This window comes from Drosophila miranda, chromosome XL (genome assembly GCF_003369915.1).
Source record: "Drosophila miranda strain MSH22 chromosome XL, D.miranda_PacBio2.1, whole genome shotgun sequence".
Taxonomy (NCBI): Eukaryota; Metazoa; Arthropoda; class Insecta; order Diptera; family Drosophilidae; genus Drosophila; species Drosophila miranda.
In genome coordinates, this window is record NC_046673.1 from 4,194,500 (window position 1) to 4,222,451 (window position 27,952).

At 48.1% G+C, this 27,952-nt stretch overlaps 4 protein-coding genes across 12 annotated transcripts; all 4 read right to left on the reverse strand.

Moving 5' to 3' along the window:
• Nucleotides 1–135: 135 nt before the first annotated feature.
• On the reverse strand, nt 136–20,506 carry LOC108164112 (alpha-actinin, sarcomeric). 5 transcript variants are annotated; one of them, XM_017300005.2, is made up of 10 exons: nt 20,359–20,506; nt 12,271–12,563; nt 6,844–7,260; nt 6,582–6,735; nt 6,266–6,417; nt 3,702–3,794; nt 3,264–3,614; nt 3,028–3,206; nt 1,571–2,705; nt 136–1,492 (listed from the first exon to the last, which is right to left on the reverse strand). In XM_017300005.2, the coding sequence occupies exons 1-10, from the start codon at nt 20,447–20,449 to the stop codon at nt 1,334–1,336; spliced, it is 3,024 nt and encodes a 1,007-aa protein (XP_017155494.1). In that variant the 5' UTR covers nt 20,450–20,506; the 3' UTR covers nt 136–1,333. The 5 variants fall into 5 exon arrangements, with proteins under 5 accessions (XP_017155494.1, XP_017155306.1, XP_033254088.1 ...); XM_017299817.2 differs by lacking the exon at nt 20,359–20,506 and adding an exon at nt 13,949–14,029 and having other exon boundaries at nt 12,271–12,560; XM_033398197.1 differs by lacking the exons at nt 6,266–6,417; nt 20,359–20,506 and adding an exon at nt 4,802–4,887 and having other exon boundaries at nt 12,271–12,560.
• Nucleotides 16,807–19,601, reverse strand: LOC108164562 (protein ultraspiracle). The gene is made up of 2 exons (XM_033399051.1): nt 17,300–19,601; nt 16,807–17,196 (listed from the first exon to the last, which is right to left on the reverse strand). Exon 1 carries the CDS (start codon nt 19,171–19,173, stop codon nt 17,713–17,715), a length of 1,461 nt encoding a protein of 486 aa, XP_033254942.1. The 5' UTR covers nt 19,174–19,601; the 3' UTR covers nt 16,807–17,196; nt 17,300–17,712.
• Nucleotides 20,507–20,971: 465 nt separating the features above from the next.
• LOC108164631 (E3 ubiquitin-protein ligase RNF128) lies at nt 20,972–22,379 on the reverse strand. Its single transcript, XM_017300479.2, has 2 exons — nt 21,372–22,379; nt 20,972–21,297 (listed from the first exon to the last, which is right to left on the reverse strand). The coding sequence occupies exons 1-2, from the start codon at nt 21,491–21,493 to the stop codon at nt 20,994–20,996; spliced, it is 426 nt and encodes a 141-aa protein (XP_017155968.1). The 5' UTR covers nt 21,494–22,379; the 3' UTR covers nt 20,972–20,993.
• A 227-nt stretch (nt 22,380–22,606) lies between these two features.
• Nucleotides 22,607–27,752, reverse strand: LOC108164524 (G-protein coupled receptor moody). Of its 5 annotated transcripts, none has more exons than XM_017300335.2 (6): nt 27,460–27,751; nt 26,782–27,368; nt 25,951–26,060; nt 25,422–25,562; nt 24,332–25,332; nt 22,607–24,259 (listed from the first exon to the last, which is right to left on the reverse strand). In XM_017300335.2, exons 3-6 carry the CDS (start codon nt 26,049–26,051, stop codon nt 23,487–23,489), a joined length of 2,016 nt encoding a protein of 671 aa, XP_017155824.1. In that variant the 5' UTR covers nt 26,052–26,060; nt 26,782–27,368; nt 27,460–27,751; the 3' UTR covers nt 22,607–23,486. The 5 variants fall into 5 exon arrangements, with proteins under 5 accessions (XP_017155824.1, XP_017155814.1, XP_017155842.1 ...); XM_017300325.2 differs by having other exon boundaries at nt 27,454–27,751; XM_017300353.2 differs by lacking the exon at nt 26,782–27,368 and having other exon boundaries at nt 27,636–27,752.
• Between the last annotated feature and the right edge of the window lie 200 nt (nt 27,753–27,952).

Sequence of the window (27,952 nt, forward strand, 5' to 3'; positions counted from 1 at the left end):
GGTATTTTTATTCTTTCCAGGACTAGGTCCCAGACCCAGACCTAGACACAGACGTACATACATACATATGTATATTAAATACCTGCCTGCATTGATCCATCGACAGAAAACATTGTTTATCGAAACACAATATCACCAAATAAACGCTTTATTCATTCATCTCTCATCGTCTCTATCTTTCTCTCGTATCGTATTGCTGTGTGCTGTGTGCTATCTGCTGTGTGCCGTGTGCCGTGTCTTGATGTGTGTGTTTTCGATTAGTTTTAGTGTTTTTTAAAAGCTGAAATGTGAAATTGTTTGAGATAATCAAAATTCGAAACGATAACCAATCAATCGTGAAGATATGTATACGTGAATACGAGTTTAGTTTAGTTCGGGTTCGTTCTCGATGGATAAATAGTAGCTACAATAAATAATTGTATGAATACATATGTATGTATATAGAACAGAACTGTTTTCTTTCTTTCTCTATCGCTGTCGCTATTGCTATCTCACTCTATAGCTATTGCCATCTCTGTCTGTCTGGTGAACTTCAAGGCCGTCGGCCTGATTTCCGCTAGTTCCGTCTCCTTCTGACTACCCCTCTCTTTTGGACTCCTTTGGGACTACCCTGTCTTTGGTTTGGTTTTGGGATGATCCTTCGATCTGGATGCTTCGTTGGGAGCATGCTATCTTTTTGTTTTTTGTTTCGGTTTTTATGTATGGATTTTGTTTTTATTAACATAAATTTCAAAAAATATTGTTTTTTAGAGTTTTTTTGTATGGTTTTTGTTTATGTTTTGGACTTGGTTTTAGATTTAGATTTCGACATTCGACATTCGATGCGCATTTGCATTTGCATTTGCGATGATATTCCTTTTGCTGTTTTACAATCGATAGGATCCTGCATAAAAATATATATATGTTATATATATATATATTGTATATGTGTATGTATATAATGTATTGTATGTGGCGTGGCGTAGCGTGGCGTGGTGTGGCGTTTCGGGGCACGGTCCGCACCCACTCACATCGGTTCGAGACGAAAAGCTATAAATATATATTCTCTCATGATAGTACTCTCTCTCTGAAGTTCTTCTGAAGTTACCGTTACGAGTGTAGGTATAATAAATCTATGTTTATTAATATTATTATTATTAGAGTTTAGCATTATTATATGATCTGGCCACGGCTCGGCTCGGCTCTACCTGCTCCGCTCAGCTCTGCTCTGCTGGGCTCGGCTCGGCTCGGCTCTTCTCGGCTTCTTCCCTACTCTTCTCTACTCGTCTCCTCTCGTCTCGTCACGTCTCGTCAATCCTTCTCGTATCCTTCTGGGCTGCGTGAGCCGCGGGGCTTACAAATCGGTTTCGCCGTAGAGAGCTGTGCTGAAGGACATGTAGTCCAGGGCACCGGGCACTCCGTTGGGGCCCTTGTATGGTGGCATGCGCTGGATGCAGTATTCGGCCTGATCTGGGGGCAGTTCGCGGCGCAGTTCGTCGGGCAATATGTATGGCTGAGGGGGCGAGAAGAGGTATAAGGTATAAGAAAGGCATTGTATGTGATCCAGAGACCAGGGAACTGAATAACTCACCTTATCGGCTGCCAGGATGCGGAAGGAGTCGATGACCTGCTCGGCAGTGTCGGTGTCGGTGCTCTCGCGGGTCATGAAATCGAGGAAGGCATCGAAGTGGACGTAGCCAGTGTTGTTGGGGTCGACGACGGCGAGGATGCGCTGGAAGTCCATGTCGCCCTGTCGGTCCTTGCCGATCGAGTAGCCCAGGGAGACGAGGCAGGACTTGAACTCCTCCGGCGTGAGGCGGCCGGTGCGGTTCTTGTCGAAGTGATTGAAACTGGAGCGGAACTCGTTCAGCTGCTCCTGGCTGATGCCCTTCGAGTCGCGTGTCAGGATCTGGTTCTCCACCTCGTTGATGTTGCGGTTGATCGATGTGAGCAGCTGCTCCCAGCCGACACGCAGCGTCTCCATCGTGTAGTTGGTGTAGCGGTTCTCGAAGATCATCGACTCCTGCACGGCCTGGTGGATCTTCTCCAGCTCCTCGATGTTTGGCTTGTACGCGTACACAGCCTGTTCGTACTCCTTGAGGCGGTGCAGCTGATCCTCCAGGGAGCCCTGCAGGCCCATGCCTATCGCCGTCACGGCGTCCATCTGCCTCTCGATCCAGGGACCCACCACATTGGCCTTCTCGGCGAACTGACGGCGCAGCATCTCGTTGTTCTGCTGCTTGCGCAGCTCGTTGGCCAGCGTCTGGTCGCGCTGAGGCACCAGCTGGCGGACGTCGCTCCACTTGCGGGTCATGTCGTTGGCGGTGAGGGTCGTGTAGGGGTTCTCGAGACCGCCGGGTATCTGGTGCTGCTTCACAATAGACTCCACCTCGCGCACCAGATTCACAATCAGATTGAACTCCTTGTCGGCCTCGCCGAGCGTCGCCTTGAACTGATCGTGCGCCTGGATCAGGCCCTGGATCTCCTCCATGGTGTGGACGATGAACATGTCAACCAGATCCTCGCGCGTCCCGTCCAGCCAGTTGTTGAATGGAGCCGCACGCTTCGCGAACTCCAAATGCAAGATGTCGATCTTCTCCAGAATGCGCTCGGCCTCGTCCAGCGCAGTACGGCGACGCTGGGTGAGGGCACCCAAGCGATCCCACTGGTCGCAGATGCGCTGACATCTGGCATTCACCGACACGCAGTCATGGTACTCCAGGGTGCTGCATGGGGAACAAGACACACAATGATTATTATTGATCTTGGATTAGGCATCCGTGGATTAGGGATTAGGGATCAGTGATCAGGTATCGGGGATCAATGCATGAGGATGGGTCTTAAATGGGTCGAATAAGCGAATGCGAATGGCGTGCCAAGAGATGTGATCTGGAGGTGATCAAGATCGATGGGTTGCTTCTACCTAACCTCACACTGCACGCGCGGATTGGATCGGTTTGGATCGCAGCGTTGCCCGTGGGCAGGGCAGCAGGCGGGGGGTATAGATTAGATTTATGGCTTTGTGGCTAGGCCTCGGCTCCGACTTACTTGAGCTCCTGGGCGATAGCGGCGATCTGTTCAACGCGATCCTGGTGGGCGGCCAGGTCCGACTCGAAGGCCTCGTGCTTCTTCTTGAGCGCCTTCAGCTCGTTGAGCTTGCACTGACGGAAGTCCTGCGACTGCAGCATCTCCTCCTTGCCGCGCGTCCAGTCCTCGTGGGCATCGGCCTATCAGTCAATGCACGGATGAGAATCGGGGCATGAATTGGAGGCACCGACACTTACCTTGTGCTTGAACTTCTGGGCCAAGTGCTCGAGACGTTCCAGGCGCATGGTCTCGGCCAGCAGCCACTCCTCGAAGGCCTTCTCGGCCAGCTCGAGTCCCTTCCACGAGTTCGAGATGTCGGACACGGTCTTGCCTTCGGTGGGAAGGTAGGCCGGACGGTTCGACAGACGCAGCTTGGTCTGCAGGGTGTTGAAATTGGTTTCGAGTTTTGCCTTCTGCTCCACACGCGGGGGCTTGTGCTTGCGTCGGTACGTGCGGTACTCCTCCAGTTTCTTCTGGACGCCGGCCAGCGAGTTGTCCGCCTGGCGGGAGTTCAGCCACGGCATGGTGCGGCGGATCCACTCCAGCAGCTGTGGGAAGGGAAGGGAACGGAGGGGTCAAGGTCACTGTTAGAAAGAGCACTCCTCGATCTTCCCTCGCTGGGAGTCGACACTTACATCGCTGGCCAGACGCTCGTACTCCTCCATGAGACGCTCATTCTCCTGATTGACCTTGAGTACCTTGCAGATGCGGTTGGCAGCCGTTTCCGCCTGTCGATTGGGTGGGGAGGGGGGAGGATAAGAGATACTTAATTAGCATTATTCTGAATAGGGCGGCTCTGAGTGTGCGTGTGTGTGTGAAGCACGGAACCAACTCAGATTTTTGTCGAAAGCAGAACGAGACGAAAAACGAACTGAACAGGAAAACAGGAAAATACAAAACTCAAAGCCAGGCCCAGTGGCAGCGGCAGCCATTCTGCATCTCTCTCCAAAGTACAGCTTCGTTTAGGTTTCCGTTTCCGCTTCCTTTTTTGGGGGTACGGTTGAATGTCCAAGAATTGAGATGAGATCAGATCAGGTCCGACTGCCCCTGGGCGTTGCGTCACGGAACATATCCAAGCAAGAGAGCGATAGCAAGAGCAAACAAAGGGCAAACAGAAACAAAAACAGAAACAACAAACAGAAAAGAGAAGAAAGAACGAAAGACTCGGACTCTTCGGAGGCCTCCGAAGCTTCAAAGCATTAGATGGTCTTGAAGGAATCTCCTTTCGGATATACCCTGTAAAAGGTTGCAAAGAAAATAATTCTTTCAACCGTTAGATAGGATTATATAGACGTAAGGGAACGATCAAGTAGCAGACAGATGGACACACGGACACACGGAGATAGCTCTTTATCGATTTGTACTTTACGGATGCTGCAAACTTTCCTTGGTTTCTTCTCAAGCATAAGCAAACCCTCTCTTTGCAGGAGCACAAGACAGCTGCTCCATGGAAAGGTGAAGCGATATCCTGCCAGAGCAAGCCATTCATGGGCAGCGCGAGTATATAATATGTGTGTTGTATTAAAGGATTAGCACTAGCGCATTATGTATTGAATGCATGTGTGTGAGTGGACGGGTGAACGAGGTCAGGGATGCCTAGCCCAGGGCTGCAAAGGCGAGATGAACAGAACAGGGGACACAGCAGAGGAGTGGAGAGCGGGACTATGGCAGGTCTTATATGTAATTTGTGTGGGAGTGTGATTGGTTTTTGTTTTTGTTTTTGTGTTCAACAGACCTTTTGGGCGCCACTGAAGCAGTGGTAGTACGACGATACATAGGTCATGACCGCACGCTCGTCGGGCAGAGCCGTGTTCTGCAAATCTGTATGTGTGTGCGTGTGTGTGTGTGTGTGTGTGTGTGTGTGTGTGTGTGATGTATGTGTGTGTGTGTTTTGGTAGGGAATTTGGCAGTTGTTGTTGCAGTTGCAGTTGTTGTTGTTGTTGTTGTTAATGGCGGTTGTTGTTGATGAGCAGAGCGGAGAGGCGAGCAGTGCGCGCACACACACAGACAGATAAAAAAAGAGAGAAGAGAGAGAGAGAGAGAAAGCAACAAACATACAAAATGAGTTAATTCATAATTTGGAGTTAGTCATTGGCAGGCATCATCATCATCAACATATCGGGGTTTAGTAACTGGTAAGTAGTCTCATGCCTCGCCGGACTCTGGCACTCGAGCCACGCCGCCACCTCTGCGGCATGTGGCATGTGGCAGGTGCCAGGCATGGATCGAGTTCCGAGTCCATTCTGCTACACTATGTAGTATGTATTTATACATATATTCATTTATATATTCCACTCTAGCACACTCACAGCGAACGGACACCGGGACACCAGGACAACGTGATCAGTTATCAGTGATCAGCTTTCAGTGATCAGTTATCAGTGATCAGTTATCAGTGATCATGTGAATGCCTATGATCTATATTTTAATTTTATTTTGGCTTTGATTACGTTGATTATCGTGCTTATCGATTGGCCAGTTATCGATAAAAGCCAACAGCAATGTACCAAGGAAAGGTATCGTACTATTTTCACACTCCTTTTTTGCTGATTCCATCACTAATCGGGGATCAAGTTGTCCTGGTGAACGCGCCCGTTCAGTGGAACCAAGCCGCTGGTTCATCCGCTAGTTCATTCGCTGGTTCCACACGTGAGTGAGTGTGAGTGTGCTGCCAACGGAACTTTCTATGGTTATTTCTAGGTTAACTTAACGAAAGGCAGGGTCACAGGCCACACAGCAGCAGCAGCAGCAGCAGCAAAAGAAGGGAGCCACAGAGAGAGGAACAGAGTAGGCGGGAGATCTCTCTCCTCCCCTCATCTCTGGCTTGGCTCTTCGCATGGGTGACTCGGTGGTGGTGGGGGGGTGTGTGTGGTGGCGGGACAGTTAGTAGGCAGGTTGAGTTATCACCTTGACGGTGGCGGTTGCGGTTGCGGATGCAAATGCAAATGCAGGACAACGAACAAGATTCCAGGCAAGAAATCAATCGGAAAATAATAAAACACGTAAAATTCATATAACGGTATACGAGTATATGTATATGAAAGCGCAATTTTGAGGCGATATCCCCGCCTGGCAGAGGGGGGGCATGGCGTCTGCATCGAACGGGCAACAAAATCGCAGAATATACTTAGAACGAGTAATGAACATATATATATAGAATATCTATATATTTAAGTGTATCGTGGTGAAGTTTAGTCACATTGTAATTATTCGGGACGTAGGTGTATTGTCTTGTGGGTTCGGGTACATGCGTCACATTTCCAACCTGTTGGGCTCCCTGGAAGGCGTGATAGTAGCAGGAGACGTACGTCATGATGGCACGTTCATCCGGTTTCGGTGTGTTGATCAAATCTGTCATTGTTTGTCAATATATCAATTAATACGTGCCACGACGATCCCTCTCTTATATCTATGCCTATCATTATTCATATGGCCCCCATAACCATCGTTTCCATTTAATAGACGATGATTGAAACGAGACTAAGACCCAACCCGAGCCGCCCCGACCCACTCACCATCTGGATCCAACATTCTTGGAATATCGAGATACTTCTCAGCAACATCGAAGGCAGTGTTCAGGTTCTCCAATGGATTGTCTTTGGAAAGCTTGGCGTAGTCGATCAGATCTGGGCGATGGCGATGGATGAGCGCGCAGAAGGCCAAACCATCCTATAGGGAGATAACAGAAAGAGCGCAAGAGAGCGACACGATAGATCATATATGTATTCTATATGCTATAGGCTACATGGTGTACGGGAGGGATCGCGATAAACCCACCTTGAACGACAGATGGAAGTTCTGTACGTTGACGTTCTTGTAGGGAGCTGTCTTGCGCTGGCACCACAACAGCAGACCCTCCTTGGCGGTCATCTCCTCGACGGAGATGTCCTGTATGGCAAAGCGCAAGATGATTGTCCAAATCATGCCGAGGGTCATCTTCAGGTTGCCATCGACGATTTCCTCGGCACCGATCGACACCAGGTGCACACCCTTCGAGGCGATGAAGTCCAGGGCCTTGTTCACATTCGCGATCTTGTGGAAGCGCATCTTGCCGCGGTCGGGCTTGGGGAGAGTCTCTCCGGAGATCACCTCCAGCAGCAGCATCAGCTTGAGGCCATTGCGGAAGTCCTCATCGATATTGTCGATGGCGGTGCCAGCTTTGCGCAGATGACTGTTACACCAGGCGGTAAATGTCTGTGGAAGGTGCAAAGAAATAAATACATGGGCTACTAAACAACAGGACTCTGTATTCTCTGGCCAAAGGATCAAGAAGAAAGTGACAGTGGAATAATCTAGAGCCCACAAAGATCTTTTCTGCTGCACGGTTTCATCTAGAAGACATTTTCAAAGGCGAATAGAGAGTAGAGAAGAGAGTATGGTGTGCTCAAAAACATGCACTGAGATGAAAGTTCGATTTTCCAGTTTTTTCTTGACTTGGCTCGAACTTGTATTCTGAAAGATGGCACAGTTTTTAACAGATCTTAGAGTAGATGGAATGTGAGCTACTGTAGGATGTCGGCCTCAAGGGCGAGCCGAATCAAATCTCTATTCCATCGTTCCTTTCATGAAATATAAAATCGAAGTTTATCTGTGTTATCTGTACATATATCTTAGCAGTCCGCCAGACCCTAATTGCCAGACCTAAGCGCCAGTTTTATCCACTTATCCCCACCTCAATCAGTATTGCCGCAGAAGTATTACCCGAATCGGTTCGGGTAGGGTTGGACTGATTCTTGATGGCTCAAATGGGCACTCTCTGGTCCACTCTCCCAGTCCTTTCGCAGCCATTTAGGGCAATGGCGCCGCGAGGAGCGGTTCTGTGATGGTGGGGATGGTTGGGTTCTGATGATATCTGTCGCCCAGAAACTCCCCGCCCCCGCCCTCCACGGGGCTTTTCTTTCCCGCCTCCACCTGATATAGTTTGGGGGGGGTGGGGGCATACTGCCACTGAGGCCGCTGCTGTTGCACTATGGTTGTTCTCGTTGTTGCTGCCACAGAGGCTGACAGTTGCAGTTATTTTTCACCGAATGGGGACAGACACCGAAGACGGACAGATCAGCCAGAACAAAGAGAAAACAAGAAAAACACAACACTAATACCGATGTACCCCTTATGCACGTGCACATGCACATGCATATAAATATAAATATAAACCAGTTCTTTTTTGCACACACTTCATTATTTTGGAGTCTACAGCTCTTCCTCTCTCTCTCCCGCTTCCGCCAGTTGCGAAGACTTCCTCGTTTCACGTGTAAATTTACAACTGTGAATTGTTATTGCTCTCTGCGCAGAGAAAAAGGGAAAGAGAAAGAGAGAGAGAGAGAGAGAGAGAGAGAGAGAGAGAGAGAGAGACAGAGACAGAGCCAAATACGGAGCTTAATTCCCATATGGTAGGGTGATCCGCCCACAGAGCATATCGAACAGAGAACAGATAACAGAGCAGAGTGCACTTTATGGGAATAGTATGCAAATATGGAAGCACTGAACAGTTAGGAATCGATCTGGAAATCCGATTTATAGAACGGGGAGAATGGAATCGAACGCTTGAAAAGGAGATCCCCGTGGTGAAATACATACATACGTATGTGTGTAGGTGCTATAGGGTATAGAAGGAGATCCATACACACAATGGATCACCGCTAGCAGCCAAGAAGACGGATCAACGATGGCATTCAAGAGAGAGAGAGAGAGAGAGAGAGAGAGAAAAAAAAGAGAGAGGGACTGGTAGGCTCTATTAGCCATTAGCTTACAGTTATGTTATGTGCGTGAGACAATGGGATGCTGTTCGACTGGAGGCTTAGAGAGAGCGAGAGAAGAGAGTCGCGGGTCGAGAACAAGAAATGCAACTGTTAATGCAAATCGCTCACCATTCACGCACACACACACACACGGACACACACGCAACGATCAAAACGGTCGGTGGGGACAGATTACACAATACCCCACCCCAACCCACCCCAACCCAGACCACTCAGAGCATAACACTAGAAACATTGAATACCCTTGAACTTGGTTGGCTCTCCTACGTGAAGCTGGAATATGATTACTATATATTATTTATGGCTAGTGCAATGTTACATAATCGCTTTAATCACTTACAAACGGATAAACAATATGCTCGCATGTTTGCGGTTGTCAGATTTGAGAAGATATTCGGAGATGCTTTTCTCGCTGCATTGCAAGCATCTGGTCAATATCATAATACCCCCTGCAAGGGTATAACTAGGCCAACAACCAGCGCCACCGTATGCATTCGTGTGTGTGTGTGTCAGAGTGAAGCTGCTCTGATGCTCTGCTGCTCTGCTGCGACTCTGCTGCAGTTTGTCGCCAAACAAGTCGCTCAGCAGCAACAAGCGGCTTACCGCTAGTTAGGCTCGTCTTTGACTCCTCTCTCTCTCTGCCTCTGTCTCTGTATATGCCTCTGCCTCTCTCTATCTCTGCTGGCGGCTGTCGCATTCCGCCAACCCGTTTTCAACGTCGCCTCTGATCAATTACCGTTATCAGGCAGTGGCCTGGCCAGGCCTGGCCAGGCCTGGTTTGGCGGGGGGGAGGGGCTCGGGCTCGGGCTCGATTGGTGGGGAAGCTGCATACAAAGTTGCCTGGCCGGGCCGGGCCTGGTCTGGCCTGGCCTGGTCTATGATCTTGGCCAGGCGATCGATTGAGCAATCGCGAGCCAAGTCAATGCGCACGCGCCAAAAAACAAGCAAATAAAAGAAATGAATACATATGTATGTTCAAACAGACGTACATACACACAAAGATATAGATGTGTGGTGTGTGTGTGTGTGTGTGTGTATGTATGTATGTGGTTGCTTCTTTAATTTAGATGCCGCCGCGCACAGAGCTTTCGCCAAAAGCTCTCCTTGGCAGCAGGCAGCGGACGGACCCGCAACGCACTCGCTCTTGCACACCCATTTTTAGCCGAGTGTAATTTGAGCGGCCCCATAGCATGGACTCATTCGCACATGGCCAGTCAGTCGGCAGTCGGCGGCTGTGGGCCTCTGCATGGGCCTGTGCCTTTGCCAGTGGTGGTGAGGAAGGGGTGGCAACCCTGTGACTGATCCTACCCACCGCAAACCCCATAAACACAGCACGGAACGGAACAGAACGGCACGGCACGGCCACTGCCAGGAAAGATGAGTCACAAAGCGAGATAGAGAGAGAGAGATGTGGAAGGGGAAGGGGAATTGGGCAGAGTAAGACTCATCATCAACACACTCGCGTACCAATCACCCAATCAACCAACCCACCCACCCACCTTTTGCCACCTTTTGTTGCGATCAATGTAAACACACAAAACAGAAACAACACATTTTTTTGTATTTTGGGGCCTTTCATTTTTCGAAAACAACAAAAACACTGGGCAGAGTCAGAGAAAGAGGAAGAAATAGCAGGAGGAGGAGGAGGAGAAGACGGAGGAGGAGAAGAGCCAGCGGCAGCGGCAGCCTAATGACGAATTCTGCTCGGTAATTTACGGTTACGAAATGTCTATGCATACACATATGCATATGTAGATGGATGGATCGAGAGGAGGAACACACAAAGATAGGGGGAGGGAGAGATGGATGCCACGCACACACACTCTCCATTCTCCCCTCTCCCCGCTCACTCTCTGGCAGACAAACTCACACAGATGCACGCACACACATGCAGGTGTGACCATGTCAAGCTCAAGTCATCTGTGGCTGGCGACCGCCAAAAGGAAAAAAAAAAATCCTCATATTTTCATTCTCATTTTCATTTTCACCTTAATTTCTTTGGGCAGATATTTGTCACTGCATTTGCGGTTTGTTCGGGTGTTTCGGGCTGTGGGTGGGTGGTGGTTCGGTGGTTCGGTGGTTTTCTCGTCGAATCTTGTGGAAATCTTGTGCATAGGAATGCCTGCGCCTGGCTATTTTTAATTGTCAATAGCAGCCGTGTCCGTGTCCGTGTCCGTTCCGTTCGTCTGTCCGTCCGTCCGTCGGTGTCCGTCCGTTGCTTGTTGACGCCTACCTAGGCACGGGACGTCGTGTCAAAAACATAGCCTTGCACTACATTTTGTTAGCAATTTATAGAATTATGCATATAGATACTTACAATATGTATACAATATACGTACTACATACATATATATACATATATGCATCCACATAAATATTTATATGTACTCGTATGTGCTTTTTGTGTGGCGATCTCTAGGTTGGAATGCATCTCAGTCTTTGCAAAGCGACAGAACCCCCAATCGAAAGTGCTGGCAATCAGCCTTGGGGAGTCGGGTGGAGCTCCCTGAAGATATGCTCCAACAAATGACAATTTGTCATGTTGTGTACCCGATAGATAGATATATAGATATATACATCTCCCCCATCTACCCCACTCCAGCGCTATCTGCATGGTGGCAATTAGTTGCTGTTCGGCTGCTGCCGCTTCTTCTTTTTCTGCTGCTGCTGCTGCTGTTGCTGCGCTGGCCTACAGTTAACGGTAACAGACGCTTCCGCTGGTAACATACGACGACGACGACAAAAAGCAAACAAACGAACGGGATGAAAGAGCACAGCCCCCACCTCAACAGAAGCATAATTGAATGCGGGCCTATACACAGTATAACCTTCGGGTCTGATTGGATTGGGTTGGGTTTGGTTCGATTCGGCCAGTGGGTGGAGATAGCGGGAATGTGAATGTGGGAATGGGATGTTCCGATAGGATTCGATTCGATTCGATTCTCTACTGCTTTTCATAATGATAAACGATCGAATGGGAATAGATATACTAGCTATATTTACGGTTGCCTATGCATATAGTACAATATGTAGTATGTAGTTCCTGAACGTCAACGGCAACGGCAACAGCAACAAACTATTTTCGTACTATCTTCAAACATTTTTCGAGCAAGAGCCATGAAAATGAAGCAAGAGAATTCTATTTTTAAACGCGTGCCGAGCTTTTGTGTTTTCACAGTTGTTTTTGTTGCTTTCGGCGATCTCAGAGAAATATTGAAACATAATCGAAAAATATAGAACTTGGCCAGAGCATATAGCACATACATACATATGCACATAGGTATGTACTTCGCTACATATGTACATATGTATGTACAAATATACGGATACTATGTGTTCTATATCTATGCGAATGGGACTACATATACATATGTACATATATATCAAATATGTGTATAGAGAATGATGGAATGGGGAATAGATTGGGGTCCGGCACGGCACTCACCTTCTTCTGTTGCTTCTCCCACGCAGGATCGAGGAGACCCTCACGCTCCCATTCCTCCTCCTGTTCCATGTAGCCGTCTCCGTACTCCATGGAGAGACCGTTCTCCATCATCATCTTGTGTCTGGGGGTTACTGTTCTTCCTGCTCTCGCTGGCGCACACTCTCTCTTCACTGGCTTTCTCTTGGGGTGTGTGTGTGCGGTTGTGTCTTCTGGGCGCTGCTTCTCTCGCTGCTCGGCTGCTGCTGCTGCGGCTGACGTTTGCTGCTCAGATGATGCTGATCCAGTTGCTGCTGCTGGCAGGGATGGAGAGGAGAGGTGGAGATGGAGATGGAGGTTGGTTCGATTGGTTCACTGTACTTGTTTCTCTCTTATGCTGCTCTTATGTAGTTCTTAGTGGGGTATAACAGTCTTTAACTGGTGCAGATTCCCAATCGCTGTGTGTGCGTTTGCGAGTGTGTGTGTTCTGGCTGATTGATTGATTGATCGTTTGGTTGATCGATTGATCGATTGATTGACAGAACAAAACGAAACGAAACAAAACGGAGCGGAAAAGAGCAAAGCAGAGCAAAAGCTTCGTCAGCCTTCAGATCCGATCCTGAAAGCTTATGCACGTCCGAAAGCAAAGCCATGCTAAGAGTGCGGGACGGACAGGGACAGCAATACATTGCTCGCTTAACGGATGGGCAAACGGAAGTTCTAACGGTGGCCGCCGACAGGTGGTTGCTCCATAAGCGCGTGCTCCCGTTTTACCGTTTACCGTATACCGATTCCCGACTCCCGATTCTGCTGGAACCACCATTTATAGCAAATATTTAAAAAAAAATAATATGTACATACATATACATATGTATCTATATTGTATGCAGAATGTGAAAAATCGTTGTATAACACGTTAATTTGCTGCTTAATTATTTTTCTTGCTTTATTCGCTTTTCTTTTCTTTTCTTTCATTTTTGCTTTTTTTTGTGTTTTTTTTTTTGTACTTTCCGCTCGTTTCGTATCTCATCGGATCGTATTGGTTAAAAATAGTATGTTTTGAAAAAGTTTTATTTTCGGCGTCAACGTCAACCGCCAGTGCGGAGGGCGCGGGGGGGTGGTTGCCAGGGGGTTGCGGTGGGTACATATTTGAAATAATTTTGAAAAATACGCGCTCAACGCAAATTACGAATGCGAATACGAATGCAGACCGGATCGGATCGGAAATCGGAACTGACTGTCTATACGGTATATATAGTTCGATTCTGTTGGTAACACATTATCCCGTTGGCCGTTTTGGACAGATCTTGCAACTTTCCATGTACCCATATGCCATATATCTTGTTCAGATATATATATATGTATATATATACATATGTACATAGATAAGTAGATATATTTTTTGTATATATAACCATCACACACACACACACACACACACACACACACACAAACCAGCGCATGTATTCGTAATACGTTCGTTGAAAAGTTTTTCGGTTTTTTGGTTTTTATTCCTTTTTTTATTTTATTTTATTTATTTTTTAATTTTTGTATTTATATTTATTTTTCAACGAGTATAAAAAAAGATGTATACGAGAAAAAAAAACGGAAAAAAATATAACGAAACGAAAAAGTGTGTGCATAAAACCAAACAAAAACAACAAAACAATGTGTGTGGAATGACAATTGGAGGAATATCTACGTGTGTCGCTTGCGAAGAGAAAAGACCCGCTCGCGTTGAAAGCCAACTCAAAACTGATGTCGCGCCAGTCGGGGACTGAATATCGTACACACGACCAGCGGTCGACCCACTCTTGGGGCGGCCGCCACCGCCCGCTGCCGTGGAGGAGACCGTGCAGTCGCAGTCGCAGCAGCGGCAGCATCGGAACTCGGATCGGAGCCGGTTCGGCTCGCCTCGGTTTGGTTTGGGTCGGGTCGGGTCCGAAGATCGTCGCGCACACGAAGAAAGAGTGCGAGTGGGAGTGAGTGAGTGGGTGGGTGGGTGGGTGGGTAGGTGGGTAGTTGGCGGTGGCCAGAAGAAAGTATGAATTCGGTCAGCATCCAAGCACTGGGCAAACGAGGCAGCCCCAAACAAATGGGTGGCCTACACTGATATGAAGATGGGGCTACAATCATCTGACAAATTTCAATCAAAGAGATTCAATGTTGCTTAGTAGATCGATACTTGAGATACTTGGAAATTACTTTATAGCAGACAATCCTTGAGAAACCCCCAGAGGGATTGTAAATTTGAATGAAACCTCCGGGGATGTAATACCTATCAAGAGCTTGGAAACCTGTTTTACATTATAGCCAATGTCTACTTTAGCTTTGATTTTTGATGGCTCGTTTAGCCAGTGCTTAGCTTTACTGCTGCTGCTGCTGTTGCTGTTGCTGTTGCTGTTGCTGTTGTTGGTGACTGAGTGCGGTATGCGCCAAAGAGACCTCTCAGACAGCGTCTCCCTCTTACTTCCTTCCCACCCATCCATGCTTGTGTGTGTGTCTGTGTGTCTGTTGGGGGTAAAATTGGTAGGAAAAGTCGTCAGTTTTTTGCATCGCTCCGCTCCCAATGCAGGAGTCACTCTGTGCGAGCATGTACATATGTACATACACATACGCACGTATGGTAAATATATGTCCGACAACAACTTGTTGGCCCCAAACGTTCTGTCTGTCAGCGAGTCTGATCTGTGGGCCCTGCCCCCAACGCCTGTCCCCGCCCTGGCCCAACCATTAAACGCCCCCGCATAACTACGAAAATAGCCAAATTGTTAATTTCGCTTCGAAAACTCTTTTCCAATGCACACACACACACACACACACACGCGCACACCCATACCAAAACGCAGAGGATGGCGCTGCTGGTGGGTGGGACGGGCTGAGGGGGGAGACTGTTTAACACATGATTTTATTGGCATGCTTTCATGGTTTTTCCGTGCGAAACATTTTATTTTTCATTTCAAATAATTCAATATGTAAAATATCGTACGAATGCATATGTACATATATTTATGCATATGTATATGTATATGTTTTGCTGTGTATATTGTATTTGTGGAATATTTATGAAATTTATTAAATATGCTTGCGATGCCACAAAGGAAAGCATCTCAAAATCAAGGATAGCGAGCGATTAGCTAAACCAATAAAAACCACCCACAATAAGTGTGGACAGCGCGTCCCACCCATCTCCCTCTGCAGCCGATGAGCTTTCAGAAGCTTTTTTCGCTCTCGATCTCTCACTGTCTCGCTCTCTCTCTCTCTCTCTCTATATATATATTGATTTCTTTTTCCGAACAAAAAGGATCACACTCAGCAACTTTCAGGAGAGTTTTGTAAATTTTGAGATCTGTAAATCCGAACAGGATCGGAACAGAGTACCAGATTAGTCGCATTGTCCCGATACATATCCGTGCAGAGGACAGAAGAGATATAGCCGGAGCGATTGGCTGCTGCCTACAGCCTATTTTTGGAACATAATGTGCGTCGTCAGCGGAGAAATTTCTTCTTTTTTCGAAAACAATATCTATTATTAGGCGCTGCTTGTGCGTTAATACCATATTTTTGTAACTACATACTAACATACATTCGCTATGTGCGGACAGACGTCCGTCCGTCCGCTGTCCCTCTGTCCGTCCGTACGTCCGCTGGTTGTCTGTGGCATGGAGAGGGGGTAGGCCGAGGCAAGAGACATAAATTTTATAAAAATTGACCAAATGCCATGGTAAAAGCGCAGGCGGCTGGGGCGGGAAGGACGTGGCCCACAAACCAAATCATTGGGTAATAGCACGCAGCCATGGACATATTCATAATCATATTCGTACGTACGTATGTATGTACAGAAATGTGTGCACAGTGCGAGCCATAGCTGTAGGCGGTCTGGAATCAGGTGCCAAACTGATCGGAGCGATGGGTTCTAAGGATGGCCTATGCTTTTAGATAGAAAGGAAGTATTCTATCACTGTAATTTGGAGTTAAAAGTACGAGTAAGCCATTGAAAACATACCATATAACATACATATAAACTCGATAATCTAATGGTGAGCTATCGAAAGAAAACTCACGATCGAATTTCCCTTTTTGGTATCTAGATGTCTATATATTTTTGTACTTTAGTTCTCGAATCGCATAAGAGAATGTATGTACATATGAATAAAAAAAATCATTGAGATATAGGAGAAATCAGTCTATAGTTTATCTATGTATATCGAACTGACAAAATACTTGCAACTGGTGTTTCTATAAGCTTAAAAACCACTGAAATCAATAATTGACTGGAGATTTGGTATTAAAGAGGTATTTAGTTTCGGTTTAAGTTTTACTCAGTTTATTATAAGGTAGGGTTGATTTGCTTAAAACCATCCTATCATTCAAAAATTTTAACGATAAAACTTGAAATTTGAAATAATGGCAGAAAACTTTTACTTTGGCTTGACTTATCATTCGGTAATTCAATCAATCAATTTCAATCAATTGAAAGGCCATACATTCCTCTCCAAAAAATTTCAACCCCAAGAAGGTGTTTTAAATTTGTATTGCAAATTCAAAAGACGGATGATAGGATCTAATTCAAACAAGGGGATGCCAGAAATTACCATTCCAACTCAGTTGGAATTTGGTCTATGGCATACCCGATGTAAACATTGTTTATTGTTAAATGCTATAAACTGAGAAATGAATCGAATGTCCACCGCCTTAATCAAATATATAGGAAATTGGTTCAGCAAAATCCTCAAACTCTGACGATCCCACGGATGCACTGTCCTCCGAATGTCCTACAGTTTTGCCAAGCACTGTAAAACTGAACAGGTCCAACGACTGGATTATTCGACGATCCGATCCGTGTCGGAGCGGCAGAGAAACGACAAGCCTTATGTTATGCAGGAGTTATATTTTATACAATACATAGATATATATCTGGTTGGATTCGTTTTTGTGGTTGTTCTGCGTCTCGCATGAAATCGGTAACTCTGGTTACAATTATGATAAAAAGTAATTACAATTGGTTCAAGAACGGGCATACGGGACACGTACCTTCATGCATACGGCGTACCTGTACGTGGCTAAATAGATAATCGATGCACACATATGTACATACATATATACGTCTCTGTACATCATAATTATGTCTAGATCTATATATTTTTGTAGCTTTAGTTTTGTGTTAACTTTTAATTTGATTTTTGTGTGTGTGTGTGTGTTCTTCTAAAGTTTTGGGATTGGTTTTTCGTTTACTTGGCCATAAACGTTGCGGAGACATATAATCATCTTAAGGAAAACATTTTCTATCTCAATAATAATAATAATAATGTTAATATAAAAAAAAAACAATTACATACACATTTTGCGTAATATTAAGAGGGGAGGGAGGGAGGATTGGATCGAAGGTAACTGGAGGATCAGGACCAGGAGGGAGAAATGCAAACAACGCAATCACAATGAAACATTCGATGGGCAGCACGCCGCTCATTCGGGCTTCAGCGCGAGGCCGGGAGGGGGCTGCGACTCGAGCTGCTCGATAAAGAGCTCCTCCAGTGGCCGATCGCTGATGATGCGGAAGAAAAAGAGATGATCGAGACACTTCAGACTGATGGAGCGCAGTGCGGGCAGGCGCAGCAGAAGCTGGGCAAAGCGGCCATCGTCGCCGGGATGCTCGACGCGGCAGTGCTCGTCCAGGCAGGCGTAGACCTTCTCACGGCATATCTCGATCTCGGCGCGGTTCTTAATGCCGCGCATGTCCGGGTTGTACAGGATGATGGCCTTGAGGCAAGCCAGCTCGCGGCGGTCAAGGTTGAGGCGCTTCATCTTTACGCTCAGCTCGGAGAGGATGCGATCAAAGATGGTGGAGACGCCCGCCTTGATGGCGCTGTTGCGATGGTAGGAGAAGCTCTGGTTGAGAAACAGCTGTTGCGGTTGCAGCACCGGCGATCGCCGCTCGAAGGCGCTGTCGTGACCCATGCCGGTGGCCATGGCATCGTCCAGCGACACAATGCTGCACCAGGCCACGTTGGCGATCAACAGCTCGTTCCAAGCAGCCTTCAGCAGGATCACCTGGTCGTCCAGCGGCAGCTGTGCAAAGTGCGGCATGAGGCGAGCGTACTCCACCATCTGGTAGAGCTGTTTGTTCACCACCTGGCACAGGGCCGACACGGCCCCCTTGTAGTCCGGCTGCACGGTCGAGTTGGGGCCCACCCGCAGGAAGGCCAGAGCCCGATCACCGCTTTGCGCTTCCGCCCGCTGCTCGGCATCCAGCAGCCGCTCAATGGTGAAGTCTCGGGAGACGTTGTTGGCCATGAACTCGTCCGCTCCGTTGCCGCCCACACTGCCGCCGCTTCCTCCGCCACCGCCACTGCCAGAGCCGACGCTGCCACCACCGACAGATCCGCCACCAGCACTTAGCCTGCCCGCTGCACTGCGGGCGCCGCGCTGCCGCTCCTCCTGCACAGCCTCGCGCTTCATGCCGCAGGATAGACACTTCTGGTAGCGGCAGTACTGGCAGCGGTTCCGCTGGCGCTTATCGATGATGCAGTTGCGGTTCTCGCGGCATGCGTATGTGAGATCCTTTCGCACCGTGCGCTTGAAGAAGCCTTTGCAGCCCTCACAGCTGTAGACGCCGTAGTGCTTTCCACTGGCCCGGTCGCCGCAGATGGAGCACAGGTGCTTAGAGCCGCTTAGCGGGTGGTTCGGCGGATACTGCTGTTGGGCTGAGGCGCCGCCCGCGGACGCCTGTGCCATTTGGCCCTGATTTTCGCTGCTGTTGCCCGATGGCATCACGTGCATGGACATGGCCTGCAAAAAGGGGCCCGGGCTCTCCGCTTTGGGCGAAAAGCTGCTGTTATTGCTGTCATTCAGCTGCGAGATGTCCGGCTTGACCTCCTCCTTGATGTGGCCCAGCCGGAAGCCTGCGTCCTGGTCGCAATTGTCCATTCCGACAGCTTTCAGTTCTTCCCTCTGTTTACAGTTCGGTTCTCAGTGATTCTCCTCCTACTTTTGTGTTTGTCGTGTGCGTGTTTTGGGTGCTGCTGACGCTGACTTTCCCCTCTCTGCTCTCTGCTGCGCTGGTTTCACTTTGTGTCGTCAACGCCAACGCCAACGCCACCGTGTCTGTGTGATTGGCTAGGTAGAGCAGCTCTGGTCTGGTGTTGCAGTCGCCGTTCCAGGTGATGCATTTACATAATCTCGCTCGTGTCGCACTCTGTACGCCAAATCCCGCTTTTGCAGACTCCAATTGCGATTTTCCAACAACAAAGAACGCCAGACTTTCTGACTAATGGATTAAAAAACCTTTTTTCGCGTCGACATTTTTTCTCAACAAAGACAATCTCACCACTCGGCCACAACTCACCTCATGGAGATGAGCAGTGTTTTGCGCAAACCTGTGACACAGATCACGAAATATTCTTTTTAGTCACGAGTCGCGGCTCGGCTGCAACTCAAGGTGGAACCACATTTAATGAAAATGCCCACAATTAATATTTAAATACACATATATTTACACAACGAATTTTACAGCATTAAATGGTGTATGTATTTATGTTTCCCTTGGGCAGGCCATACCCAGAACCGCACTGTGATTCGGCATTCACAGTACTGCGCATCTCTGTTTAAACAAACACTGTTGTCAGAGTTGTTGCACCGCACGAAAAAGCACAAATACGTATATCTGGTGGGTGTCAAGTATTTTCTCCTTAATATTGAAGTTTATATCGAGTGTGAGGAATAATTGTTACACTTGTCATTCGGACAAGACTTTGACACTCGCGCCTGATTGTCAGGCAGATCGGGGGAGATGACAGCCCTAGCAGCACAGCGCCATTGCCGTTCTCACCACGCACCTACAACAAAAGCAACTCTGCGTCTGTCTGGTATGCCACTGTTGCAAATAAAAATTTTGCTGCAATTATGTGGAAATGCATATGAATGGAGAATGGGCAAATTTCTCCGGTCCGGTCCCGCCTCAGCCTCAGCCACGACCCCAATACCGAGACGTATCGGCGCAAGCGACACACAAATAATAGACCAGCAATGTCAACTGCCACTGCCATCGGAATTAGAGCCGACAACGAGACTCAAAAGTATTTACTATGGAATATATATGCGAATCCAACTTACTTGCAGCCAGGGCCGCTTGATTTCTTGCAAAACGACGCGCACTTATGTTTAAATACTTATCGGGGCTATCACAATCGAAGAACGCACACATACACTTGCAGAATTAATTTGTTGCAATTTTTGTAATTGTAATTGAGTCCATCATGATACAAAGAGACGCGGTAATATGCTATTCACACAGAACGCCAAGAAGAAGCACGTAAAGTGACGATTTTCGCAAAAGAACAGCTGATTGTGCACTCGCTGCAGTGGGCAAGCATTTGGGGTGCACAGAGTGTTTCCCCGCTGACATCCCCCATACAGTGACTGTCTGCTCAAAGTTCAGGCACGAAACGTGTTAAAATTGCTTTAAATGCAGGGTATTGAAAAATAAACTAAAGTGAATTTTCAGGCAGTTCAAAGTGCGCGCCCAGGCCAAGTGCCAGGGCGAATGGCAAACAACAGTGTTGCACATGATCGGCTAAACTGGTTCGGTTCCCAGCTGTTGCTTCCATTTGCATTGAAGTGATATTTCCCATCTGTGCTAAATCAGTTTGGCTCCTCAAAGGCGAATCGCTTTGTTTTGCTCGGCATACGAGTGCAGAGGTGTCGCCCAGCGAAAATGCAGATAAGCGAATGTTAACATCAAAGTTTCTTTAATCAGAATCGCTTGACATTTCCAGCTTCGCCTTCAGCTGCGAATTGCGCAGCATTAGGGTCTCAATGCGCTCATTTAAATACTCTATCTCTTCCCGATACACCCCCGTCTCGTACAGCAGATTCTCGTACTCCCGCATTATTCCGGAATATTCGGTGCCACTCTCGACACTCTCGATTCCGCTGTCTGCACTCCCGCTTTGACCTTGGCTCTGATTCTGGCTGGGTGGCGGCTCTTCAAAGTCCAAGTAAAGCTGCAAGTACACAGTGTCGTCGCTACGGCAAATGGGGCACGTTCTTGACCTGGAATGAATTAAGTGATGAGTGGCAAACCGTACTACACACCAAGGAGCTTACTCCACTGGGACTCCACTTACTCCACACGCCAGCGTTCCAGGCACTCCTCGTGGAATACGTGACCGCAGCTCCCTGCCAGGATCTGGTCCGTCATCCGATACCGCTCCGAGCAGATCGCGCAGATCACATTGTGCACGCTCATTCCGGCTATGGCTATGTCTCTGGCTCTGCCTCCGCCTAAATCTAAGCCGACTGCCTGTTCGCTCTGGCTGCAGCAGCTTACTGAGTGCAGCTAGCGGATGGATGATAAGCGTACAGGCGGCACACGCGTCAACGCCCTTTCCCCGCCAGCCAACAGCCTCCAGCCCATTGGCTAGACAGCCGGAGAGGAGAGGCTGCAAACTTTCTGCGCCGCCCCACAAAAGTGGTAATGATACATTGTCCGAACTGGGTCAGCAGATCCAACCAGAAGCAGGGCGTTCACCATATCGATGGCTCTGCCCTTGGCTTAAACAGAATCATCTTCAACCAGAACTAAACGTTCAAAGAATGTTGACAAGCCTCAAAATTAGAATTGCAATGGCTCCTGGAAACTTTTGGAAACATATCGTATTTATAGGAACTGAAATAAATCATAAATAGCTGATGTACATACATAGGTAGATATTAAGCGACAACTTGTAAGTTTCGGCACATCTACGGGCAACACACGAGACTGATAGGTTTTAGCCTCGGGCGAGGAAACAATCTTACAAACGGAAACGACTTAACGGAAAAGCAAGCGCATACTTGCATATGTGGGTTGTATGCAGTCTCGAATGATAAACAACATACGAGTCTCGGACTGCAAATGCAAGAGAATACAAAAGACAACCGATATGCAAGTATGGAAATACATGTACATGTACATATCGTCCACCTTTTTGCAAAGTTATCGTTAGAAATTGACTTTTTGATGCAAATTGTTCTAAAATCCTTATTCTATCAACCATTCAAAAATTATAGCACTTTTACCTGTTGTCGCTTATGTCGCAAAAAGCAGTCGATATGTACATACATGGCACATTGGACAGAAACTCTACCTTGGAAGGGGGGGACCTGCATATAATAAGACCTATTTTATTATTATCGGGGTCGAGGATTGAATTGAATTCTATTAGTATATGTTTTTATATTTATATTTAAAAATATGTATTTGTTTATATTGATATTCGATTACTTGTCCTTCTCTAAATGTCTGTTTGGGGTGTACATTTACAGAGGCCTACGCAGGAATGGAATGTTTTGAACAATTTTGAACAAAGAGCACCTAAAACAAAAAGAGATATCTAAGATTAAAGCTATATACATATACATATATGTAGATGTGTGTGTGTGGGTAGGTTTAAAAAAAGACTGCTAGTACTAAACGTGGGCCACGATAAATAGCTAAATGTATAACTACTGCTCTATCTATGTATATTTATGTATGCATACATATGTGTAAAATATTTAGTGCAATGTCTTTTTCGGGGGTTTAAAAGCTAATCGATAAGCCAAGCGCATACGGTAAAACGATATTCGGATAGCGATTGTGGAACACACGATCTACAATATTTTTACAATTTACGACTTCTTATACCCTTTTTATACTTGGGTTGAGTTATTGAGTTCTGGTTTCGTTCCAGTTTTTTTTTTTAGCCCTGTTCTGCCTATCTTGTGAACTATCACCACTAGCAACAACAAAAGCTAGAAGATTAAAAAGTATGGCTGAGGGAAAAGGAGCAAATATACATACGTATAATACTTAAAAAAAATACTTTAAACTAATTTTACCATTAGATCAACCATTTTAATATTTTTTGGTTGACTATTAAAGTTTTTGTGGTTATCAACCTCAATAACTCAACTTTGCGCAAGTGTAAACACGGATTCGATAGGTAACAGTGTAGATGTCAGTGCAACTAGCCTATTTCGAACATATCTATGATAACTTTTTGAATACGGGCCGAATGGGTATGGCACAGTTTCTACGATAGATAGTGAAAATAGTGTATTGGGCGTACTATCAGGAAAGGGGGGATAGACAGATAGACAGCGGAACACGTATTCCACACCCGATACGATACCCGATCTGTACCGATATACCGATGCATATGGGCGTGCAACGAAAGTAGCGTAACAATTATTATGATATTTGGAATTAAAGCATTTCGTTAGTCTTTTGGGAATTTCTTCTTATCCATAAGCTTGCTGGGGAGTCCTTGGGAGTCCTTGACTCCTTGATCGTGACCCTCCCTAGCCGGAACTGGAATGTTGCGTTCGCTATAAGACTGGTTTCTCTTCGGGCTGTCGACGTTCATATAGATGGGCGTCTTCGGCGTTGTATTCAATGCGTTCATTGTCGTTTGTCTTGAGGAAGATGGCGGCGGCGGCGGAGCCTGCATCTGTGGGGGAGAGCTCGCTGTTGGGGTAGGCGGCAGCTCCTCCTCCTCCAGGATGATGTCGTCCCCCACCATGGTGATGCGTCGTATCGAGGCCGAGCCGTTCCCCATCGAGCCAATCCCTGGCCGGTAGATTCCCCCGCCGCTGGAACTGGGACTGGGACTGGAACTGGGGTTGGCGCTGATCACACTGCTGTTGAAGCCGCTGTTTGTGTAGGAGTGATTGTTCTTCTTGAGCGGGAGTCGTTGGCTGCCGCTTCCGTTGCTGTGTGTCGCTGTCAACACCGACGGAGGTGGCGGCGGTGTAAGGGACGGACGAGCTCCCGCCGGTGGGATCTGGGGCAGTGGCTGTGGCAGTGGCAGATTCGGTGATTTGCTGATCAGATCTGGTACCCGGGCCGTCAGCTCCAGGGCCTGAACCGGACCCTGTGTGGACGTGGACTGTGGCTGGGTTCCCGCCGCTGCCGTTGCCGTTGCTCCTGCCGACATCTGGGAGACAATAGTGCGGCTGTGGTTGTTGCTCAACCCGGTATCTTTCCATTTCTCTGAAACGATTTGAGACCGTGACTTAGTGGAGGCAGTTCCTGGGGCGGCAGAGGGCGTCAACCGGTACGTACCTGCGGCACTGCTGGCCCCGTTTCCCTTGCCGAAAGGCATCAGTAGGCGAGCGGCGGGCTGGCAAAAGACGACTGTCTTGTAGGCCTTGCGGTACTGCTTGTTCATGATCACGTAGATTATGGGATTGATGCAGGCGGACAGGTAGAGCATGATGTAGCTGAAGATGTGTAGGCTGGGGTGTTCCACGTCCTTGTCGGCCACCTTGACGATGGTAATGGGCAGGTAGCAGATCACAAAGGACAGAAAGATGGCCAGCACCATCTTGGTGATGCGCCACTCGTTTCGCTTGGCGCGCACTTCCCGCTGATCCTTGACGCGGGTCGGCTGCTGCTTAGCCCCGGCCCCACCACTGGCTCCGCCTGGTGTCGTATCGGGAACATCCGTGGAGTAGTTGCTGCTGCTGTCGGAGGAGACCCGGCAGCCGGCTGGGACCTGGCTGGGATTTGCACCGTCGCCGGACGGCACCGAGGTGGCAGCGGCCAATGGCCGCAGATTGTTGGGAATGGAGTTCTGCTTGGTGGCATGCCTCTTGAGCCGCTGCTCGGACTTGTGCACCACCCAGAAGATCTTCGCGTAGCAGGCGATAATCACCAGGCAGGGGATGACAAAGGCCGTGATGAAGAGCGTCGTCTTGCTGCTATGCCCGTGGCGATCACTCATGATGGAGCAGGTCTGCAGGCGGGCATCATACCCGAAGCGTCCCCAGGCGCCCAGGAGCGTCGGCAGCTGCATCCCGTACGAGAAGAGCCAGCAGGCGGCGATCATGATGGCTATCCAGTGGCGTTTGTAGATCCTGTTGTACAGGCTATAGTGCGTGATCATCACGTAGCGGTTGATCGTGATCATCGCGATGCACAGGAGGGATACCCCGATGTTTCCGTACTGGATGAAGGGAATGAGCCGGCACAGAACCTCGCCGTGGCGCCACGTGCCCTGGACGAAGCGTAGGCCCTGAAAGGGCAAAACCAAGGCGCAGAACAGTAGATCGGCAATGCAAAGACTACGGGTACGGGAGAGTGAAATGGAGAAGCCGTTAAGTAATCGATACCCTGCCTGGATCAGAAATAGTAAGATGGCTCCGATACGCACCTGATGATAAACGCAGCGGCCACATTGCGCACCTTGGGGCACTTAAGCAGTGCCACCACCGTCAGCAGATTGCCGCAGATGCCCACGATCATGATCAGAAAGGTCATTACTGCGGCAAATGTAAGCAGGGAATGCGAGAAGCTGCAACGAACGAGAGGCAGGCGGAAAATGTAGAATAAGGAGGGGGTAAATACTAGTGATCCTTGCAGCAATCGGGAAGTGATACGACCTTCGGCCTCCTACCATCCTATCGGGGACTCAGGGGCTTCCGCCAGTACAAGAATCGTTCTCTTTGTTGGCACGCCCAAACGGAGTCATCGCAGCGATCGTGTCAACACATCCGTGCACTCGACTGGTCCCCCCACTCTATGGCCCCACAACTAGCGTAATGGAGCGCGTAATATTAACGATCTCTTATCGGACCTTTCACACTGCCAGCCGAGAGCTATAATTACCCATGGCTCCCGATAGGGTCGCATCACATAGCACCACTCGAGTCGAATTAACTCGCCACCGCTTCACCACTCACCCGCTCTCATCGACATCCGCTGGCGGGGGCATCATCGTTGTCGTTGGCGTGTCCATGGGGGAGAAGGCATCACCCAGGCTGCCCGTTGTCTCGTCACTCATTCTATAGTGCTGCAGGAAGATAATAGAAGATTGAAGATTGATAGAAAGACGGAAAGGGGGGGGGTTATCCAAGTGCATGTCAAGAAGATGATCAAGATGGATTCAGTACCTTCCGATTAAGGTTATTATTGTTATTGTGAATGTTTGGATTCAAGTTTGTAATGTTATTACTATCCTGATGTCGAGCAATCGCCAAGGACTGATCACCGATCGCTACGACCGACAATTTCCAACTGGGAGCGCAGTCATTGCGATGGTGCCACTTGCGGCCTGTGCGTCGGCGCAGATGCACAACACAACCCCGGGGCGGGTCACCCTTCCGCTGCTGCTGCTGCTTCTTATTGGGAATGGGACTATGATAAATTAGTGTCAATTAAATAATTTAAAGAGGTCACACTCGTCTCTGTTTCTGTTTCTGCTTCTTATGCTTCTAGTGTCTCTCCGGCACTGCCCGGAGCTCATCTTGGGGTGCAAAGATCAGCGCCGAACCTTAATTAATTGAGTGACTGCCTCTGTGTGTGTGTGTCTGCCTGTGGCATCACTACGGCGGCTATCCTCTGCTCTAATGTGTGAAGTGGCCCCCTAATGGAGACAAGTGATGGACCCGACCCCTGATCGAGAATGTTCACGAGGATCTGCCACGATCTACACACATACATATGTACATACATATGTAAATCTTAATGTCCCTCACGGCGTATACGCAATCGAGAGATCAGTTCCCGCTCACCTGAGTCACGCTGCGAGTTATCCGGCTGCTCTCGTGCGTTTTGGATGGGAGGAGTACTATCTCTCCCTCTCTCCGTGCGCACACGTTCGGTTCGGTTTCACTCTCTGCTGGCGTGTTTGTTTGTATTTGGGGTGTTATCAGTGGTCAGGGGAATGGCGGCTGGCGGCTGCTTGTTGTTTATTTTCTGCTCACGTAATCGACAGACTCTACTGCTGCAGCTGCGAATCTCCAATGCAATCCTCCCACTCCAATCCACTCCACTCCACTCCACTTTAATCCGATTCAATGCAATTCTCCGCTCCTTCCCGTCCCTCCTACGATCTTGCTACTGCGTCAGGTCGTGTGAGCGGGAGGTGAGTAATGCTCTTGAGCAATGTAAACAGTTTACGGCATTCGAATTCGGTTATTCACATACGAGTAAGTGGTGGCCCTGCTATTGTTGTTGTTGGGGACGCCACTCGGTGGCTGTGGAAGGGGCCAAGGGAATGGAGGCTGTTGCTGTTGGTGATTCAAGAGACGCTCTGACGATCATGACTAATACAGTGCGCGTTTCGGCGGCACGCGAGGTGTGCTCTCAGGGGCCCAGCCTGCAGGTAAAAAACGGTTGCGCCACACTCAGCATAATCACAGGGAGCACCACCAATAGTGACCCGCTAGGGTTATCTCACTCACACGCACTTGGGCAGAAACCAAGAAACAAAAAACACAAGAATCAGCAGCGATCGGCAATCCGAATCAAATGTCACTTTAATAGATTACGGCACAAGCAATAAATGGGAATCAAACTCAACTAAAAACTGAAACTGAAATCGAAACCGAAACCCAAAATCCGAGAGCCGACGGAACTCACTAACCGTAACGTAACGGCCAAATTGTGTAGCGCTAGCGTTTGCCTAGAACGAGTGCACTTTATCGAGTGTTGTTGGCAGAGCGGGGATAGAGCGGTCCGTCGCTGTCGTCGCCTTCGACATCGTCGGTGATATTGTCAGTTGACAAATGCTCGGTTCTCTTCCTCTCTCTCTCTCTCTCTCTCTTTTTCCGTTTGAGCGTGCTTTCGCGCAAGCAGTATTTATAAAAGGTCGGGCAGCCTCTACTTCGTGTTTCACCCTCATTTCTTTCTCATTAACTCATTTTCTACTGATAAAGAAATCTCCACTATACATATACATAT

Coding starts and splice junctions, on each gene's coding strand:
- LOC108164562 (XM_033399051.1), bottom strand. CDS start 19,173: ATGGACAATTGCGACCAGGACGCAGGCTTCCGGCTGGGCCACATCAAG.
- LOC108164112 (XM_017300005.2), bottom strand. CDS start 20,449: ATGTGTGCGTTCTTCGATTGTGATAGCCCCGATAAGTATTTAAACATA. Junction 3,615..3,701: donor ACGAGCGTCTGGCCAGCGAT/GTAAGTGTCGAC, acceptor CCCTTCCCACAG/CTGCTGGAGTGGATCCGCCG. Junction 2,706..3,027: donor GCTATCGCCCAGGAGCTCAA/GTAAGTCGGAGC, acceptor TTCCCCATGCAG/CACCCTGGAGTACCATGACT.
- LOC108164631 (XM_017300479.2), bottom strand. CDS start 21,493: ATGAGCGTGCACAATGTGATCTGCGCGATCTGCTCGGAGCGGTATCGG. Junction 21,298..21,371: donor CTGGAACGCTGGCGTGTGGA/GTAAGTGGAGTC, acceptor AATTCATTCCAG/GTCAAGAACGTGCCCCATTT.
- LOC108164524 (XM_017300353.2), bottom strand. CDS start 26,051: ATGAGTGACGAGACAACGGGCAGCCTGGGTGATGCCTTCTCCCCCATG. Junction 25,563..25,950: donor GCGGATGTCGATGAGAGCGG/GTGAGTGGTGAA, acceptor CGTTCGTTGCAG/CTTCTCGCATTCCCTGCTTA. Junction 25,333..25,421: donor GCCGCTGCGTTTATCATCAG/GTGCGTATCGGA, acceptor CCGTACCCGTAG/TCTTTGCATTGCCGATCTAC.